We start from the raw sequence: 19,673 nt of genomic DNA on the forward strand, positions 1-19,673 counted from the left end.
ACTGTCATTGCCCCCAGGAAAATCTGTTTGCTGATTCTGGGTCAGGACTGTTAATATACTCACTGATAGGATAGAGAAATTGCCATGTAATCAGTGAAAGAATTTAGCCTGAGTTTTTCTGATGGTGAGACCTGACCAGGTGAGAACATCAGGCAGAGGTGAGATTAATTTAGCAACTATCACAGGAGTTAGATAATGCAGACCAAAAATGTTACTAGCAACCTTATAACTGACATTCTTCAAGGTTCTGGTTTGTGGGGGGTTTTGCTTATTTTGATAATAAAGTTTTAATTTTAACATAATATATATTGATCTATGGAAAAGGGTACTCATTTCTTAAAAAAAAGAAAGGAATGTATCACCTGTAGTAGCTCAAACCTTTTTTGCCATGATTTGGACTCCAAACACCTAAAACTGCAGTGCAGATTTCTAACGCTTTAGCTGACAGATAAAAAAGAAAAGTCATAACCATTAATGTTATTGCAACAGCACCTGGGATCATAGTTATGCGTCAAGACTCTGTTGTCTTCATTGCTGAATTAACACAGGATAAAAGGGCTGCTCTTGCCAAAAAGGGTATTACACTCTAAATATAAGATAAGAAAAACTCTAACAGATGGGTATAGACTGATGGAGCAGAGACAAGCAAAGAGGGCATAGGCAGACATGCTCTTTGCACTGAATGGACTAGAAGCACTAATGTTTCTAATTCCAAGCTTAGCTGCAAGGCATTTGGTAGCCTGGAAAAGGACAGTACAAGCCAGTTTTGTTAGGGAGCAGTAATGTTAAATGCCGAGACTCTTTGTGAAGTGACAGTGTGAACACCTCCTTAAAGGAGATGATTTGCAAGTGGTTTATATGCTTCTAATGATATGCTTGCAATTTTATTTCTTAAATTATCTATATGTTTAGACTTGTATATTTCACCTGTAACCTAAAAAATAAATCAATAATATTTGACATTGAAAAAAAAAGTTTATGTACTTATCTTAGTAATTTATTTATTTTAGTTTAAGAACCATAAAAAAAAATTGGATTTTGTTGTTGTTGGATTTTTTTTTTTCGAGGGGGTTGGAAATTAAAAAAAAAAAAAAAAAAGAGAGAGAGAAGGTATTTGTCTTCACTACAAATACATTCATGACATTAGAGCTGTGTATAAACTATTTCTAGCAAAAAGAAAAATTTTAATTAAAATCATTACCTATATATAGCGCTTTGTATATATTGACTGCCATAGCCATGTAACGTTAATATTGCAAATAACCTCATCTTGTCCTTTCCATGAAGTGGGGAAAAGAAAAAAAAAAAACTTTTGACTTGCAGAATCAGGAAGGATTTAAATCTCCTGCATTTCCAAATATAGCCATCTGAGAAATTACTGTTGATAAGAGCTGTACATGTTTGCCACAAATAAGGAGAGTTTCCAGTACATGTCTTTTCTAAATTTATCTACTCCTTGAAAAATGACACTGAAGGGATTTATGACCTATTTCTTCAGGTATGCAGGTGCATTTATCATGTATACTGGAGCTTCTATGCAAGAGTATGTATAAATATTTAGAGAATTATCATAAAATATCAAAAGGAATGTGTTCCTAAAATTCTTATATATAGCTCTTGCATGTAATATAGTCAGATGTCTATCTTGGAATAAACATATCTCTACTGTAAGGAAAATCTTTATTGTGTTAAACTATGAGACTGTTGTGAAGGCATATTGGAGGCTTCCTCACCAATATAAACAAAAGAGGTGTACAGCGGTCTGATTTGTTTAGACATCTATGGAATAACAGTTGTGTGTCTCAGAGTTGCAATCTGCAGCCTCATGAGACAGCAAGGTAGTTACGCAGCAGTGGGTTGAGAGGGACAAATCACTCAAATCCTGCCCAGTCATCCTGCACGGCTGGCCCACCAAACAGGACAATTCAGACATTCAGTTCCCATTCCACGTGACAAATGGTCCTGGAGGAAAAGTCCTCCAGTAATAACCTCTACGGTCATGCAGAACACCAGCTAGCTTTTTTGGAGACTGTCTTGGAGCTCCACTGAAAAGGACACATCTTGCCCCTACCACTCCCTTTTCTTCCTCTCCAGAATACACAGTAGTTGCAGACATGAAATCACTTCTCTGGAAAGGGAGTTTTTTGCCATATGGGGAAGGAGAAATGTAAGTAGCTAATTCACATGAACTAAATACCATCTTAAGAAATATTTGGGGTTCTGACTGTGGAACTGTGTCTGGGCTGGTCCTTAGTGATTTTTCCACCCACTGGAAGAAAAATTTAAAGTACTTTGCAGACAAAAGAGAATAGGACTTCATCTAGAAATGATAATGTTTAATGTATGAACATAGGTTCTGGCTACAAACTGGGGCTTGAAACATATGCAGCTGTTGGTTATTCAAATATGCTGTGCTTTGTGGACTGTTTATGTAGCATTTTGCATTAGGTGGAAGAGGTGCAGAACTCCACCCTGTTCTTACTGGTGACTAAATATATTTTAAATATATAATTCTAACATTGTTTTCTAAGAAAATGTTAACATTACAAGTATTTAATATTGAGCCTATTGCTCTAGCATTTACAAGCCATGAACATGACAAGGAGTGATCAACCAAAGACTTGGCATCTATAGTGCCTTCACTGTGGTGGATTACAAGTTTCCTATGGGATAAAAAGTATCTCTTCTTGCACTGGTGACCTTACAAACTGAAAATATAAATTTTTTAACAAACCACACCTTGCTGATGAAAAGAAATTAAATGCTCCCTGCAAAGGAATTTCATCAGTACATCCAAGAGGACACCAATTTTACCATGAGAATATAGAAATTTTACTTTTTTATTCTAAGCAGTGATACTTGTAATTGGGAATTATTTTGTCAGATAATTAGAGCTTAATTGTCAGGTTTTCTGCACTTTATGGGCTCAACTGTGTTTTTGTTGTTGTCAGTAACACTACAATTAGATCTTAGATTTTCTTTCTTTTTTAATCCCTTGATTCAGCACCTCTCCTTCCTGAAACTACTAAATTCATTGAATATTTATTGCACCATGAAAAATTCATTTATGGTGAGCAGAATGGGTCAATATCTTGTTATGACTTTGTCGAGTTACATGAGTTAAGGCTCCACAAAATGTAATTATTTTTATGATGGCTTCTAAGTATATATTCAAATAGAAATACAACAGCCAATTTATTTACAAAGAATATTAGTCAGCCTTATAAAAGAATTATGAAGGATGTCACTTTTCAAATTCAATCTTGTTTTGGTAGACCTGACAAAGGTTAAGCTTTGTGTCTAAAAATGCTCTAATCAAAGGGAGTATGCATTTAGATTGGAAGACTCCACAGGTTTTAAAAGTCTTCAAAACATCTGTCTCATTCTGTCTCTATATAGTTAAAAGTTATCATTTCCTCTAGACCAGTGTCCAAGAAGAACAGCAGGCAATGTATCTGCAAAGCGTACTCCATCATTTAAGGCAAGCATTGAAAAGGAACCAGATATGAAATTAATCAGTTCACTTACATCCCTTTGACTACAGAAATTAATGGATCTTGAGTATGCAAGCTCCATACAAGCAAGGCATACACTGACCTGTAATTTTTATCTTTGTTTTTCTTTTCTGACTGCACTATATCCAAGTTCAGACTTTCTCTGGGTGATGTTATAGACGCTTGAAAATCAGTGATAGAATTCCCAAAGTTCAACAGAGCATTGCAATTTCATCTGACATAGGTTCAAATCCTGATGTTTTTTTCTTTATTTTTTCTATAATAAAGAAACTAACTGGATGCAAAGATATAGCCTAGATCTCAGCATGTTTATATCTTGGATTTTGGTTCATGTCCGTCTCCTACTTAACTTGTTAGTTTGAGCAGATCCTAAAATTTGTTGCTCGTGAATCCTCATCTATAATTTTGGAAAGAAGATGCGAGTTCATTAAGCTTTGTTTTTGAGAAGGAAACAAAGAGTTTTTGAAACTCTCTAATATTTTTCTTTTAATTTTCAAACATAACATTTCTTGTCGTTGACATCATTTGCGACTCCCCCAAATTCTGGTGTTCATTATTTCACAGATGTAAATTATATATATAGTACTTACATAAACTAAGGCTTTATTTTAATTAATGTATTAGACTTTAAAAATATTGACATCTCAGATATGAAGAAATAAAACTTTCTATAAAATTGGTACTCCCCCCACTAAACATTTTATCTACTTAATAGAAAGAGACATAGAGTACTTGTTAAAAAAAGTAATTTTTTTCCTCTTTGATTACACATTAAAGGAATTTTTGGTGGTTTTTATTGTCCGTAATGTGCATGGGCTCCAGTCCTGAGGTCACAGAGGGCAGCCTTGAGTGGTTTTGTGTGTCCCTACCATAAGGGCTCCAGCCACAGGCAGTTGAGATAAAACTGTACTTCATATAGTCCTAGTTAAGTCTATTTCTTTTCATGCATGTGACGATGTTCCTTTAGTTCTGTCACACTATGAGTCTCATGCATACCCATGTAACATGTCATTCCAGTTTAACAAAGAAAATTATAATTAATTAAATCCATCATCATAAAGAATATATTCCATGAAGGACTGTATTTTACAACACAAAAATAAGAAAACACATTTTTAGAATAAATTATTTTGGGAATGACTTTAATATTTATAGGCAGAGTTTCAGTGCTTGAAAAAAATATTGTCTTTATCATTTTTTTTTTTCTTTCTCATTTTAGATCTCTACTGTTTGCATGCAAGTATGCTAGCAAAATAAAGACCAAGGGGAGTAGATCAATGCCAGCATTTCCTCATTGTCATGCAACCATTATGCTTATGTCTATTGTACTAATATTGAAGTGTTTCTAGTCTAAATTTCATGCACTACCACTTAACTTTTACTTATTTTGAATGCCAGCTAATACTTCTCTTCAAATATAGCCTCTAGGCCAGGTCTGTTCCTCTGTAGCCTGTAACTGCTGATATGCCATATAGATGCACTTCAGGTTTTCTCTTACACATGTAGCATTTATTTATTGTCTTCATTTTGAAAAGAGTATTGACTCATATCCTGTATTTTACTGTTACGTAATTACGCTATTTGAGCACACATGATGGAGCTGCATTTTCAGACTCCTAGAACCTGCAGCTGGATGACACTTTCAGGACTGTGAGTTTTTCTGGTTTTAGCACATATTTTTTTCTAATCTGTGTGGAAGAAAAGCCTGGTTCATGTTTTGTTTGTGACCTCGTGCAATAATGTCTGCCACTTTTACAATCCTCCAGAAGCAGTGGTTGAAAGTATGATTGTTCCTGTCATCTCTGGGGATCTCTAATCCTTAAACCATCTGCTCTGGTACCTGAGAGCTTCTCCTGACATTACAGGCAAAATTCCATCATCAATCAAACCTGTATACAAATGATCAAGTTTTGTAACAATGAAAGGGTAACAGCAATGTTCCACAGGATTAAGTAGTAGGAATGGAGGCGTTTAGTATATTAATAGTCTGGGGAAAAAATGCAAATGTTTTAGTAGGAAAAAATTGCAGATGAAAAAACATTTTGGCTAGACAGGGATTAAAGCAGCTTTCAGGATCTTCAGAAGCACTTGAATACCTTAAATAAATAATTGCCATGAGAACAGAGACAATGATTACTCAATAATGCAGAGTCATGCATACTAGAAAATGCAAAATTATTTCGTCTATTTATCCAACTCTAAATTTTGAATGAACTATATTAGTCAGAAACAACTAGGGAGTAACTGTGCAAAATTATTTTGAAGAAATCTTAAAAGCAAAGCTAATGTTTTAATATCTAATGAATGATAATTAGGGTTTGATAAGGTAGAATACATTCATTATACTGTTATACAAAATGATGATAACATCTCAAATAAAACATTAGCTCTGGTCTCCCCTCCTCAAATGCTCTTTAGCTATGATGCATTATGAAGAAGCAACTTGGGCAGTTGATGAAATTGATTTGAACATGTAAAATCTATCCCACAGAGTGTAATCATGAGCGCTTTCACAGAAAAAATTAAAAAAAAAAAAAAAGAAAAAGAAAAAAAAATGCTTACTTGTTCTTACTTGTTCTATCTTAGCTGCTGTTTCACCCTAAGATTTATTTTTTGGAGGTCAATATTTCAAGGAAACAGAGTAGAGAGAGATACAAGCTGAATCTTGGCTTGAGATGAGTGGGATCTTTGCAATAGTTTTAAAATGGAAATACAAGATGACAATTTGCAGACTCAAACGTGTGTGTAATGAAAGAGTGGTGTGATACCCCATGCAAAGCTATAGCTCCTGCCTGACTCTAGATCTGAAATGAGGAGCTATCAGCAGTGACCAGGGACTGCTGCAGTGGGAGACAACATAGCTCTCAGGGCACATGGTGATCTTCATTTAAAAATGCATTTCAGTGACAAAGGATTTAATTTCTCTTGTATAGTTTTTATCTTTTCCTTAATGAGCCTAAACTGTTCACTGCAACACACAGTAGAAGGCATAAAACACAAAGAGTTCTGTGTTAAAAGTTATAAGCTATTTATACCAGAAAACTGTATGTGCTCCAGTTCAAGGCATCATTATTATTACTATTTGTCCTGGTTTTGTTAAAAAAAAGAACAGTTCCTTTTAGTGATTTTTCTTTCAGCTAAGCTCTTCTAGGTGGCTGTACTTTTCTGAGGTTTTGCCTGCATATTTTTTTCTCACATTCTGTCATGAGAGGGGCATGTTTGAGGAGGGGTGGATGGAACAGGTGACTAGAACTGACTGTTATTATTGTTATTGTTGTTATTATTATTGTTGTTGTTATTATTATTAATAATAATGGTAATAATAATAATAATTTATATTGAAATAGTAATAATGATAAAATAATAATAAGTGTTTGGTTATACATTTTGACTTTTGTTTTCCAGCCTTCCTAGGTTTTGTTTGGTTTTGGATGGTTTTGTATCACCTGTTGTTTCATAAGCTACAGCACTAGGTTTTGGAGAAGTATAAAGAAGACATGGAATCTAATAAAGCCATTGCCATCTTTTGTACTTTCATTTAGAGTTCCAGAGTTTTTCAATTGAATCAGAAAAACAAAACTCAGCCTGAAACATAGCCTTTAGAGGGCTTTACTCAGTACATATTTTCTTTGCTTAATATCAGGATAACACTGATTACTCTCTTCCCTCACTAGCCCAAAAGAGCCAAGTACGGTTCTAAATGAAGTTCAAATACTGTTTAAACACTAAAGGAGATGATGTGGGAGCAGATAGGCTTTTCTACCTTCATGTTTCCCCTAGGAATACTTAAAGTCCCTGAATTTCATGTGGAACCACAGCTGAGAGAAGGTAGATATTTGTCCCATGTTTTCTCTTCCAGCATCATCACCACTGGTCTATTGGGGAACTGTTCCTCCTTTCAGTCATTCAGGAATGCTCTAAGAGGTACTCGTCATACACACCTCTTTGTACTTCCTGACACAGTAGCCCAGAATAAACCAGAGAGTTTTGGTCTACTTTTTAACTGGAAAAAACGTTTGTCTGTTTTATAGAATAAACTCTGTAGGTAATTAATGCATTAGAAAATTCAACTATTTTCTAAGTTATTGAAGTACCAGACAGGATTTTGGCATGTTAAATGTCTGGCATATAAGGAAAATCTAAGTCGTAGCATAGAATGAATCTGCAAATTATAGGGAGTGATATACATGTTCAGTGCAGTGCAAGCACCACACTGAGGGAAGACTGAGTTTCTGTATGTCCAGTGAATGAGATAATGTGTTTTAACATCCAATTATGAAGTCTGTCATCTATGGATGCTTAAATGCTTGTTTATGTTTGCGCTTGGGCACTTCCCAGATACAGGTAAATACAGATTCTTCAAGCGATTTTCAAAGTAGCCTAATGGAGCTAGATATCCAGTTCCTACTGACTTTTATAAAGGGACTTGATTACTTAAGTTCTCTTCTTTCCTATGAAAAATCTTCCTCTTAATTATGCTAATCGCTGCTTAAAAATGTTTTCAAAGTCACAGAGCTATATTTAGGTAATGCTAATTCAGAACCAGACAGGATTCATAAGGCTGCATTCTAGGAAGCTTCCTCTGACTACAAGGTATATTTATTTTTCTCTTATTCGCTGAGGGCAGGAATTAATTACTCAAGTTTGTTAGAGAATCTGCTGGGAGCTGTTAACTACGAGAAACAAAAAAATAAAAGACATGAGTCAATCATGCTATCTCACAACTATTTCCATTGGCTAATGGAAGTATTTAGAGCCAACAGTATCTTTTCTCTATCCCCAAATGGAAAAAATGTAGTGCCATCAAGAAAAATCTGAGAAGTATAGTTGATCTGAAAGATCTCACAGCATTTTATATACTTTGAATGAAACCACATCCTATATAATTTCTTCAAATGTCCTTATTAGGATCATCTCTAATAGCTAAAATAGACATTATAAGATGTAAACATGTCCTTATCTGCAAATCAGAGGAATATATTTATTGATTTTTCACTTTCAAATATACATTTTTAGTTCCAAATCATGCGGTCCATCTCTAAAGTTACCTAACAGCTTTTCTTTATGCAGTAGGCATTTTTTTAGCAATTATTAACAATTGCTAATAATTGACAACTGCTACTGTTGTAGCTCAGTGATAGCACATTCATATTAATGATTAAGATCATTTTTCTGCCACAGAACTGGGCACAGAGTGCTCAACTCATCTCAGATACAGGTTTCCTGGCCAGAAGTTCTTATTAGCACTTGTAAAATGCTAATATTTTATTTGGTACTTCGGTAGTAGAATTATATTATACATATTACAGGGACTTCTACTGTTTGATACAATGTAGGCATTCATTTTTGTACCTTACCTTTACTAGCAGTAGTGCACCCTTTAGGAACAATGATGTTTCAGTAAGGCTCTGTGTTTTGGCTTGTAACCTTGAAACTAAAGTGTAAAGTAGCAACCAGTTTACACGTATCTATCAATTCAAGAATGAAGTCATCCACCTTTTCTGGATAGCACTGAAAATGTGCTAGTCTGAAAGGGAAGTCTGTAATGTTTCATGTAAAATTACAATAGGTAATTGCTTGTCTGATAGCTGAAACTGAGATGCAGAAACTTGCAATCAGATGCAATATGACAACCAGGAACAATGAATGTGAAATTCATTTAGTTAACAAAAGGCAGAAAGATGGGAATACAGACGCCAAGAATCAATGTCTTTTAGAACACTTCCAGGAAAGAGATTTTTCTCCTAAAAGACATCATTTCAGTATTGGGACATCAGCTACAGTTATTTAAAACAACTTATTTAGTTTGTTTCAGTTTTGCAGTTTTTCATATAAATACAAAAAAACTGAAAAACCTAATTTTGAACTTTATGATTGTATTTCTTTACTTTAGGTTTAGATAGACCTTTTTTAACTCTGTCTCCTCTCTGCCAGGCAGAGGAAAACAGTAGTGCACAGAAAGAGGACTGGGATACTGATATTGGTCCAGTTAATTTTAAATAGCCTTATGTTATTAATAATTTGCATCAAGGCAAAATCAAGGAGATTTTCATATACTTTCTTGTCTGTTGGTGAGGTAAACAATCACACTCAGTACTGCCAACTTATGACAGTGCAGAGTGCTTTCATTTATGCTTTTGATTAATTACACTGGCCTGCATAGAGTGGGTTGGCAGGGTCATGGCTGCACTTTACGATGTTGTTACCCAGCCCTTCTGGCTTAGCTTTCTCTGGAGGAGAGTGTGCAAGAGAGTATAGAGCCGAGGAGGGTGGCAGCCATGGCTCAACAAGTCTGTTGTAGGTGATAAATTCTTACAGACTTTTTCCCCAAATCAGCTGGAAGTGATGGGACAGATACTTTAAATCTGCCCCCTACTTTTGCAGAAATTCTATACAAAAGGTTTTCCCCCCGTTCATACTTGGGTTCATCCAAAATGAAGAAATGGATGCTGGCTGAAGTGCAGACAAGGTGATTCAGGAGGTGATTCAGACTGTCAGGTCTCGGTTTTCAACAGGGGACCCCCCCAACCCATTCTAAAATAAAACTGTCTGTCAATAACATTTTGTTTTGGCAGTTCTCACTGAGCATCCAAGAAAAATTCCCACTCTCCCAAGCAAACTAACAGGCAAAACTCGGCACACAAATTGACCATCTTCTTTATTGCCATAATGATTTTTGTGAAGCACTGTGCTTTTGCAATTCATCCAGGTTGTTCGTTTTCCTTTTCCAAAACAGGAACTGCAAACTTTTTCCTGATTTGTTGCTTTGAGGGTTTTTTTGTTGTGTTTTTGTTTTTTCTTTTGTTGCGTTTTAAATATCTATGAGGCAGTAGCTAATTCTACTTTCTCTAGCACACATAGACTCATTTAGCAAAATGAAAGATTTAATGAACAATTTAGAAAACACTTAGTGAAGCATCTTTTGAAAATTAATTCTGCTTTGTAAGTGATGTTTAGTTGTTTGAGTCTTTTCTACTGTAAAAAAAAAAAAAAACACACATGTAAAAAGCTCTAAATATGTAATTATTATTATAACGATTTAGTCTTAGAATCTCAAAAAGCTTCCCAAGCATTAATTAATCAAAATAACCAAATCAATGTTGCATTTTTGCTGCAGTGTTACATTGTTATTAGGTGATGATTTTTTTTTTCTTTTCAGTGCCTTAATGGATTTTGTGAATTATCTAATTAGACCTGTAATATGCAATTCAAAACCACTTGATTTCCATACAGAAATACAGTTTTTATCATAAATAGTCATGCATAAAAATAAATACTCAAGACATAATAATTTATATGCTGTAAAATTTCCTGCAGTTTAATGTTACTTTTATTCTTATAATCATGTGAAGAATGCAGTCTTCTAAATATATATATATATATTTAGCATTGTTCTGCTTTACAGAATGTATAGTTTTCATGGCACCAGTATTTCTTAATAGTTCTTTTTATGCTTTGTTTTTCAGGTTGGCTTCATGAGTTAGGAAAACGTATTGAGTCTCCTTACTATGAGAATAATACACTAGGAGGCCCATCAATCAGAAGTGCCTATATAGCTGCCCTATATTTCACCCTCAGCAGCCTCACCAGTGTTGGGTTTGGAAATGTTTCAGCCAACACCGATGCTGAAAAGATCTTCTCCATTTGCACAATGCTGATTGGAGGTTGGTACAAATGCTAAAAATCATGTAAAACATTATTGGGGGGTAGGAACAAGTGAAATAAAAGCTGAAGTTTTGGTAAGTTTCTTTAAAACAAAAACCACAACTGCAAGTTTAATTTAAAATGGAAAAAAAAAATCCTCTGTTGGGTTGGTTTTACATTAGATAAACTCTCCTAAAGGGGCATATTTCAAACCTTTTGATCACTTATGGTGACAAAAGACAGTCCTCGCAGAGTAAAATGCAAACTCACATTATTGTCAGTGGTTGTAGCCCCACCGTGTGCCAAGGGAGCTTTTTGGTTACATGCCAGGCACTTTTCCAGTCAGCCAAGTAATGGGTGTTCAGCTCCAGTTCAGTCCCCACAGCATCCTTGGGCATGATGGGGAGGGCAGGTGGACAGCCCACCAGTGTATTGGGCCGTGAGCTGGTGTATATCCACATCTGAAGGACCAGCACAGCGAGAAGGCAATGGAGACAGGACAGAACCAGGAGGTCTGTTTGCTGAGCCATAGCTGATTCTGTCATAAACAAAAAGCAGCTTAATTAACATTGAGTAAATTTTAACACACCACTGCTTCAGATTTGAATCAAAATGCAATGCTTTTGTCATATTTGGAGCTCTCGGTATTATTTTTATTTACATTAATTAGCTACTCGTACTGTTGGGGAAAACCATGTACTCAATTTTGGTCACCTTCTTTCTGTTGAGGCACCTGGGCACAACCTGTGAGCTGATGGCACGTGCAGAGCTTGGTAAGCCAAAGCTACTGGGGAAAGTACCTGCAGCTCTCTCTTTACTTTCATCTTTCTCCCACAAGAACACCTGTACTGTTTCATAGTGTGTACATCACACAACTCAAAGATGCCACAGTGGGTATGAGGGGTAAAAGCAAACCACTGCTAGAGAGCTGCCCCCCTCATCTTTTGTTATGCTTGTGTAATTTTTCTCTAAATACTAGTAGGTATTTCTCCAGGGCTAGTCAGTAAGGCACTGGCTGTCAGCTTTGCAGCATAATTTTTCCTGGGCAAAAATAAATTGGTAACTTGACACTCAAAAGTCAGGGAACACGATGAATGACCTGTAAACTATATATTTGCAGCATCAAGTGATATAGAAATTTCTCAATGAATTATTGTCAATTTTCCCTGTCCTGAAAATAAGTGGCAATAATATAATGAATCATCTGATCCAAGAATGTTATCATTTTGATTTTGACAATATCACAAAAACACAAGCAGCTTTATGGATTGCTTTTGCTGGTAGCATAAAATTATAGTTTTAAAATACAGTGTGGCCTCTGTGCTTTGTGGGTTTCACTACATAAAATGTGTTTGAATGAAGGAAGGATTTTTCATTTCTGTCAAAAAATCAAGAGATACCCTGTGTAAGGTGATGATGAATATTTAATTCATTTTGATATGGCCGAGCTTTCACAGACTTAATAGAGTAGAATGTAAAAGTATCCTATACTTTTATTCAGTTCGGTTATAGAAATTTCTTTTTCATTTCTTATGTTATTGAGCCGTAAAACTAATATGCTTGTGCACTGAATAAGTTGTGAAGAACTAGTCGACTGAGTGTAGGAAGAGGGAACGGAAAACTGAAAGGCAAACTTACTCATAGGCAAGTAGATAGAAGAATGACTTTACGTCTGGGAGGGTCCAGTAAACAAGATAAAGCAGGTAAGAAAGGAGAGCAGGCTGGTTTGCAGATATTTTCCTGAGGAATTGTCTTTTAGATGCTATTTAAAAAAATAGCCAGAGCAAGGAAACTTGGAGGAATTAGGATCATAGAGTGCAGACTGGTGAACACATCTCAGAAAACTCTACTAGGAATAAAATACTAGTCTGCATAGTTTAGGGCGTAATATGTTTTCATTTATTAAAACATGTTTTGATGTATAGTTTCAGCTGATATTTAAATTTAAAATTCCCTAGTAGAAAGTGGTGTCTTGAGAAAAAAAATATGTAATCTTTTTACAGTTTTTAGACCAAGCCATTAGTTTATGAAATTCTAGGTGTAATGGATGGCATGATTAGGTTTATCAGTAATTTGTCTGTACCTCTTTAATGTGTGCCAATACAAATTGAAAGAATGAACTTACTGCAACCCTAAAGAAAATTGAAGCCAGAAAAAAAAAAATCAACTGCTAATTTAACAAGTAAATAACTTGTTTGATTTTTACCTACCTCTTAGTATTAATTTTTTTTTTGCATGAATTTGGAACAATAATTTAAGAAAAGTAATATTGTGAAGATGAACCATCTTATTCTAGATAGTATTTCTTCTTAAAGAGAAGTTATTTATTAAAATTTAACCACAATTCCTAAGATACCTAGCTTCTGTAAAACATTAGTCAGGTCTGTCCTCCTGCAAATGACCATACAACGTGCTGTCTTGTATTCCCCGTGTTCTTTGAGCAAAGAATATGCAGTTTTGTATTTATGAGACTGGATGCCCTTCTAGTAGCTCAAGTTCTTTCTGGGATCAGAAGTGTTCCTCTCTTTCCTAAGGAAAAATAATATAATTTGGAATACCTGTTAAAATCAAGACCACTTTATGAAATACAGCTCCTAGAACTTTGGGGTTTTTTAACTTTTACTTGGTTTTAGAGAATGGATTAATAGATTTCTTACAGAAAGCAGAGTGGGTATGTGATTATTTGATAAAGAAAGCTAATGCCTCTCACAGCTGGGAATAGCTTGTCATCATCAGTAACAGTTGTCTTCCAATGTAGATAGGCAAAGACAGATTCTTCCGTAATGATAAAATTCTTGATTATATTTGCGACTATAATAACATCATGGAGATCTCCACACTGTTCATCCCCTAACCTTGGGAGACTTATATCACATGTATCTATATACCACCTAATGCTTTATCCCTCAGCCCTTTTTAAATATCAAGTTGGGAGGGAGTGTCGACCTGCTGGAGGGAGTGTCGACCTGCTGGAAGGCAGGAGGGCTCTGCAGAGGGATCTGGATAGACTGGAAAAATGGGCCGATTCCAGTGGGATGAAGTTCAATAAGGCCAAGTGCCAGGTGCTGCACTTTGGTCACAACAACCCCCTGCAGCGCTACAGGCTGGGTGCAGAGTGGCTAGAGAGCAGTCAGACAGAAAAGGACCTGGGGGTACTAATTGACAGGAAGCTCAACATGAGCCATCAGTGTGCCCAGGTGGCCAAGAAGGCCAACGGTATCCTGTCCTGTATCAAAAATAGCATGGTCAGCAGGACAAGGGAAGTGATCCTTCCCCTGTACTCTGCATTTGTGAGGCCACACCTGGAGTATTGTGTTCAGTTCTGGGCCCCTCAGTTCAGGAAAGACATTGAAGTGCTGGAGCGGGTGCAGAGAAGAGCAACATGACTGGTGATAATCACGTCTTTAAAAAAGCTATACGATCTCTTTAGCCTGTTTAGCTACATCTTGCAGAATTGTTTCACCCTAGCTGCCATATTTTGTTTTTAATATCCTGTATCTAGAATTACTCCAGTCCCTCACATTTTGTTTCCCAAGCTTCTGACATTAGTGACTTAGCAGTTCACCGCATCATCAGGAACAACATCCAGTTGATCCAGGGGATTATTCTTAGAAATCTTCTTTTACTAATGGACTTGTATTGACTTAATTATATCATTAGATCACCTGAAAAAGAATGCATATTTTATTGTAAAACTACATCACACTAGTGCTTTATCTGTTTTTCTGAACTCCCTTCACAATAAAGACATAGATATTGTTATCAGCTCTTTTGTGTTTTACTCAACCTATAAAAACTTTCAGCACTCCAAACTAAAGAATTTTCTTTTTCTATCGTGTAAAGGCTTTATTAAGCATGAAAATGCATCCTTTCCTCCTACTGTTCCGCTTTTTCTCTCCTCACTCACACTGGACTTCTGTAAACTGCCATACAAGGTCAACATCTTGTTTGTCTTGTTTATAAACCAATTCCTTTGCCACTTGGAGAAGTCCGTATGCCTCCCTTCAAGCACTGTAGAGATAGATATCCCTTAAGAGTGATAATCCAGCTTTTTAATAGTTTTTTCAATAAACGGTTTGTAAATGTGTATATTATGTACTCAGATCAATACTGCACGATAGACAGTCTTGCAGTGATTTTTCCCACTGATAATCAGCAAGCACATTTCTGCACAGACAAACCCAGACAACCAGTATCTGTAAGCATTTCTTCAATTTTGCTTCTGTTTTGTTTTTTTTTTTGTTTTTTTTTTTTTTTTTATTCCCAAGCCAGTCTCTAACTGAAGACAAACTCCAAGATGTCAGAACTTTCTGATAAACAATTTCACACTATATTTGACCTTCTCAAACAACATAAGAAATCAAATTGTCAGTTTGAATGTTTGTTTGTTTGTTTTTTGCCCGAATTTCTGCTTTACAATGTTGGGTTTTTTTCTGTCTTTTTTTTAACATCTTATTCCCCAGAATATGATGCATCTCTAAATGTCATTTGCAAACTTATTCCACTATGCATGGTCCCTCTTAGTAATCGTTTCTATTTATATGAAATCTATCACATTCTATGTAGTCACTAAGTGATTACTTGAGTTTAGTTTTCATACTCATTATTAGCCTTTGTTTCCTGAACATGCCTGTCTACCAGCATTCACCCGTTTCCTTTTTTCTTAGACTACAAAATTAACTTGGCTTGGGGATTCTTTTGCTTGGCACCCCAACTAGATATCATCAAATGCGATTCTGTCCTTTCCTATGATGGTGCCTGCTGGTGACACAGAAAGCAGAATTGAACAATTATATGAATATCACTGTATATTACTCATGGAGTCTTGTATCCAAAATCTTTACTGTATCTATCAAGCAGGAAACTGGTTTTCTGTGAAGATCTTTTCATTTTCTGTGTTAAATTTTAATGATCAACAAGTCACTCCACATTGCACATACTTTCTGTCCCCCCTAGCTTTGATGCATGCCTTGGTGTTTGGCAATGTGACTGCCATAATTCAGAGGATGTACTCCAGATGGTCCCTTTATCACACAAGAACGAAGGATCTGAAGGACTTTATACGGGTCCATCACCTGCCACAGCAGCTAAAGCAAAGAATGCTTGAATATTTCCAAACCACGTGGTCCGTCAATAATGGAATTGATTCCAATGAGGTAACCAAATGAAGGAGGTTGTATGTTTGATGGTTTTGACTATGGACCTAGGGTCAGGGGAGGCGGGGAGGGCCGGGCAGTAATTTTCCATTTGTGATGCTGTGTTTTGCGTAAAATTACATATTAAAAAAAGAGCATCTTTAAAAATAAAGCTGGGTTGTCCCAGGAAGAGGGTATGCTACTGAAAAATCTGGTTTAGAACATCATAACATATATCACAAATTCAAAATTCTCCATAATTCTGAAATGCTGAAGAGGCATTCTTTAGAAACCTTTTGGATGATGCCAGCAGAAACACTCCATTTTTGCCTTTCACCAAACAAAAGATTTAATCTTTTTTTTTTTTTCTAGTGTTTTTTAAAGGAGACACTTCTCTAGTCCCCTTTCCTCCCTCAATTTTCTTTTATTCTTTGCAATACTGTAAACAAGTAGTTTGGGCTTAATTTTTATGTTATTCATTTACCTCTCTTTAAATATTGCAAAATGTAACATGAAAGTGAAATCGAAAGAGAGATTTCTGGACATGTCTTTGCTTGCTTGTTTTAAATGACTTGTCCAGGTTATGTGTTACTGTGTTCCAGGAGGAATAATGTCTTCTCTCTGCTGGAGTGCTCTTTGAATGAAGCATTCATTTCAGAGTTCTTGTTATATATGTCATTATAAAACTCAGTGATCTCTAAAGATAATGTGAAAATAAGCAGAAATATTTGACTTTGAGAACATTCTTTTCATGATAAATTCTTTTTGCGGTGTGCACAGCACAAAGAATGGGATTTTCAACAGCATCCTAGCAACAGAAGGAACCTAATAAGATTTACAAAGGTATAAAAAACCCTTATGTCAAGCCTTTCCTAGATTTGGTTAAGGATCACCTTCAGCTTCTCTATCTTTAGTCCCACTGAAAATGAGTGGCTGCTGTATTATAAGGGCAGCCTCCGGAGACACTGTCAATAATATTTCATTATTTGTCTCCCATCCACAAACTGCCTTGTCTAAGCCCACCTGGGCACATGTTGGTTGATTGCGTTGCTCAGATGCCAGATCTCAGACTACAGAGAAAACAAAGCTTGTAGGCTTGCAGCTTGCATGGTTCAGAACTCTGCCCATAGGCAGGCAGTGTACTTTGCATCAGTAGGACAGATACTTGAAACCACTTAAATATTTTATTTTTTTTAATCTCCGCCTGAAATTTTAGATTATTTGAGCAGTTACATATTATTCTCAGAAGACTATCTCTGAGCAGAAAGATGTTCGTTTCAATTTTGTCATCCTGCAGCAGATCTTCTGTGAAACATATATAGATGTCATTAAGTGTTTGCCAGGCTACAATGGGAATTTGCCTAAAATTAAGATTGGGTCAAAACAGGATGACCTTATAGTCTTTCAGTTTTCATAGGTTCTTTCCCTGAACATGCACCTTGCCTGCATTCCTTTCCCTCCTCTCCTTCAGTGTCCAAGTGCATCTTTAAAAAATAAAACAAACAAAAGTCTAGAGGCTTTTCGAATTATTTGTCTTCCAGCACTTTTACCACAGAAGCTGCAATATACCCTACTGGTGAAGAATTGAAAAAAAAAAATCTAAACTAATTTAATTTTCCCCTGGGTTCAATGTATATGCCACTGTATACAGTGTTCTAACAGCTAAGAACTTAGACAAGATTAAATTGTGCACTAGGGGGAATATCTACACACAGTGTTGTCAAAACTTGTTCTTTTTATAAAAACATATTTTTATTCTTTTTTTTTTTTTCTGAAATTTCAGTATATGTCAGTGTAAACATTTTTTAAATCATAGTACATATCTTATCAAGGGAATAAGAAAAATCAAAGGGAAATCTTTATCAGTAAAATCAGTACCTGTGCAGCACTACTAAATCACATAACTTCCGCAAAAGATAAAACAGATTATTTTACACTTTTTCTCTTATTGGCCCCTTTTTCTCATTTTTGGACAGCTTTTAAAAGACTTCCCGGATGAGCTACGTTCAGACATCACCATGCACTTGAACAAGGAGATTTTGCAGCTCTCCCTTTTTGAGTGTGCCAGCCGTGGTTGCCTCAGGTCTCTGTCTCTGCATATCAAAACCTCCTTCTGTGCTCCTGGGGAATACCTCCTCCGGCAGGGAGATGCCCTGCAAGCGATCTACTTTGTGTGCTCAGGTTCCATGGAAGTCCTGAAGGACAGCACGGTGCTGGCAATTCTTGGTATGTTCATGATCATAGCTTCAAAGAGAAAGAATCGTCCTCCAGTGTAGGAGGACCTTCAATACTAACTGATGACCTAGTGTGTCCTAGTAGGCTGATAAGAAAGATTTTTTTTCCAGTTTTAATCTGCTGTTTACACTAAATGGACATTCCTACTTTTTAGTTTAAACTTCTGTATTTTGTGCCCTAAGGAGCTTTCCCTTCCTAGAGTGTTAACGGTGCAATATTTCACTTGTATCCTGATTTTCTTATTCTCTCTGCTTTGCATGTAGGGAGGTACTTGCTAGCTTTTGATACAAATTATTGCTTTCAACTGAGCTTGATGATAGTATTGATACCTCAAGGGACATTGGTTATTAGTTCCTAAATCTTTCAGGAAAATTAGTGGCAAGGTGGTGCAAGACTACTCTCATTCTTTGCATGCAGGACAACTGTATGACTAAAACCAGGCATCATTGGCTCTGCTTCCCAAAGAGTTACTTTTTCAAGCTAACGGATGCTGCCAGAAGTCATCTGAGTATATAAGAACAGAGAAAGGCCAGAAATTCTGTTCTAGTAAATTTTGTTTAATTGTTGTTTGCTAGATGACTACTTTAACTTAAGCATCTCTATCTGTAAATTTCAGTGATTGGCCTCAATCCAATTCCTAGCAAAGATTTTCTCTTTATCTTCAGCTAAATTATGAATAGTTAATGTTTTAAAAGTACTTTGAGAAAGTAAAATATAAAATTTTACCCTAAATGTAAAGAACTAATTTCTTATTATTTTAATATCTCTTTAGATTCAAGTGCATTCTTCTTTCTGATAACTTTTAATGTTCTTGCAAAGCAGAGTTTGAAATAACATTCCCTTTTTTGTTTTCCTTCCTGTTTTGTGGGATTGCACTAGACTGTTGATAATGCAAGCTTCTGGTCTTCTTTAATTGAATTTCCTTTATTTTACTAGCATGCATTTGATTGGTCCTTTTTTAGAATAGAAATGTGGTACACATCCTAGTTTTTTTATAAATCTTTAATTCCATTACAGTCCACATCCCTCTGTCACTCATTTGTACCAACGAAGTTTTCAAATGCCTCAATTTTATTGGATCAGACAGATCAAAGATATAAAATGTCTTAGAAAAAAAACATAAGCTTAAGCATATCAAAAGGTT

At 35.7% G+C, this 19,673-nt stretch overlaps 1 protein-coding gene across 1 annotated transcript in view; it reads left to right on the forward strand.

Annotated features, from left to right (window-relative positions):
- KCNH8 (potassium voltage-gated channel subfamily H member 8) overlaps positions 1-19,673 on the forward strand; it is a 189,875-nt gene that overhangs the window by 133,356 nt on the left and 36,846 nt on the right. Inside the window, exons 8-10 of the mRNA XM_065051531.1 lie at positions 10,982-11,179; positions 16,116-16,315; positions 18,271-18,520. Of these exons, the coding sequence (XP_064907603.1) occupies positions 10,982-11,179; positions 16,116-16,315; positions 18,271-18,520 (648 nt within the window). The remainder of the gene's footprint in view (positions 1-10,981; positions 11,180-16,115; positions 16,316-18,270; positions 18,521-19,673) is intronic.

This window comes from Columba livia, chromosome 2 (genome assembly GCF_036013475.1).
Source record: "Columba livia isolate bColLiv1 breed racing homer chromosome 2, bColLiv1.pat.W.v2, whole genome shotgun sequence".
Taxonomy (NCBI): Eukaryota; Metazoa; Chordata; class Aves; order Columbiformes; family Columbidae; genus Columba; species Columba livia.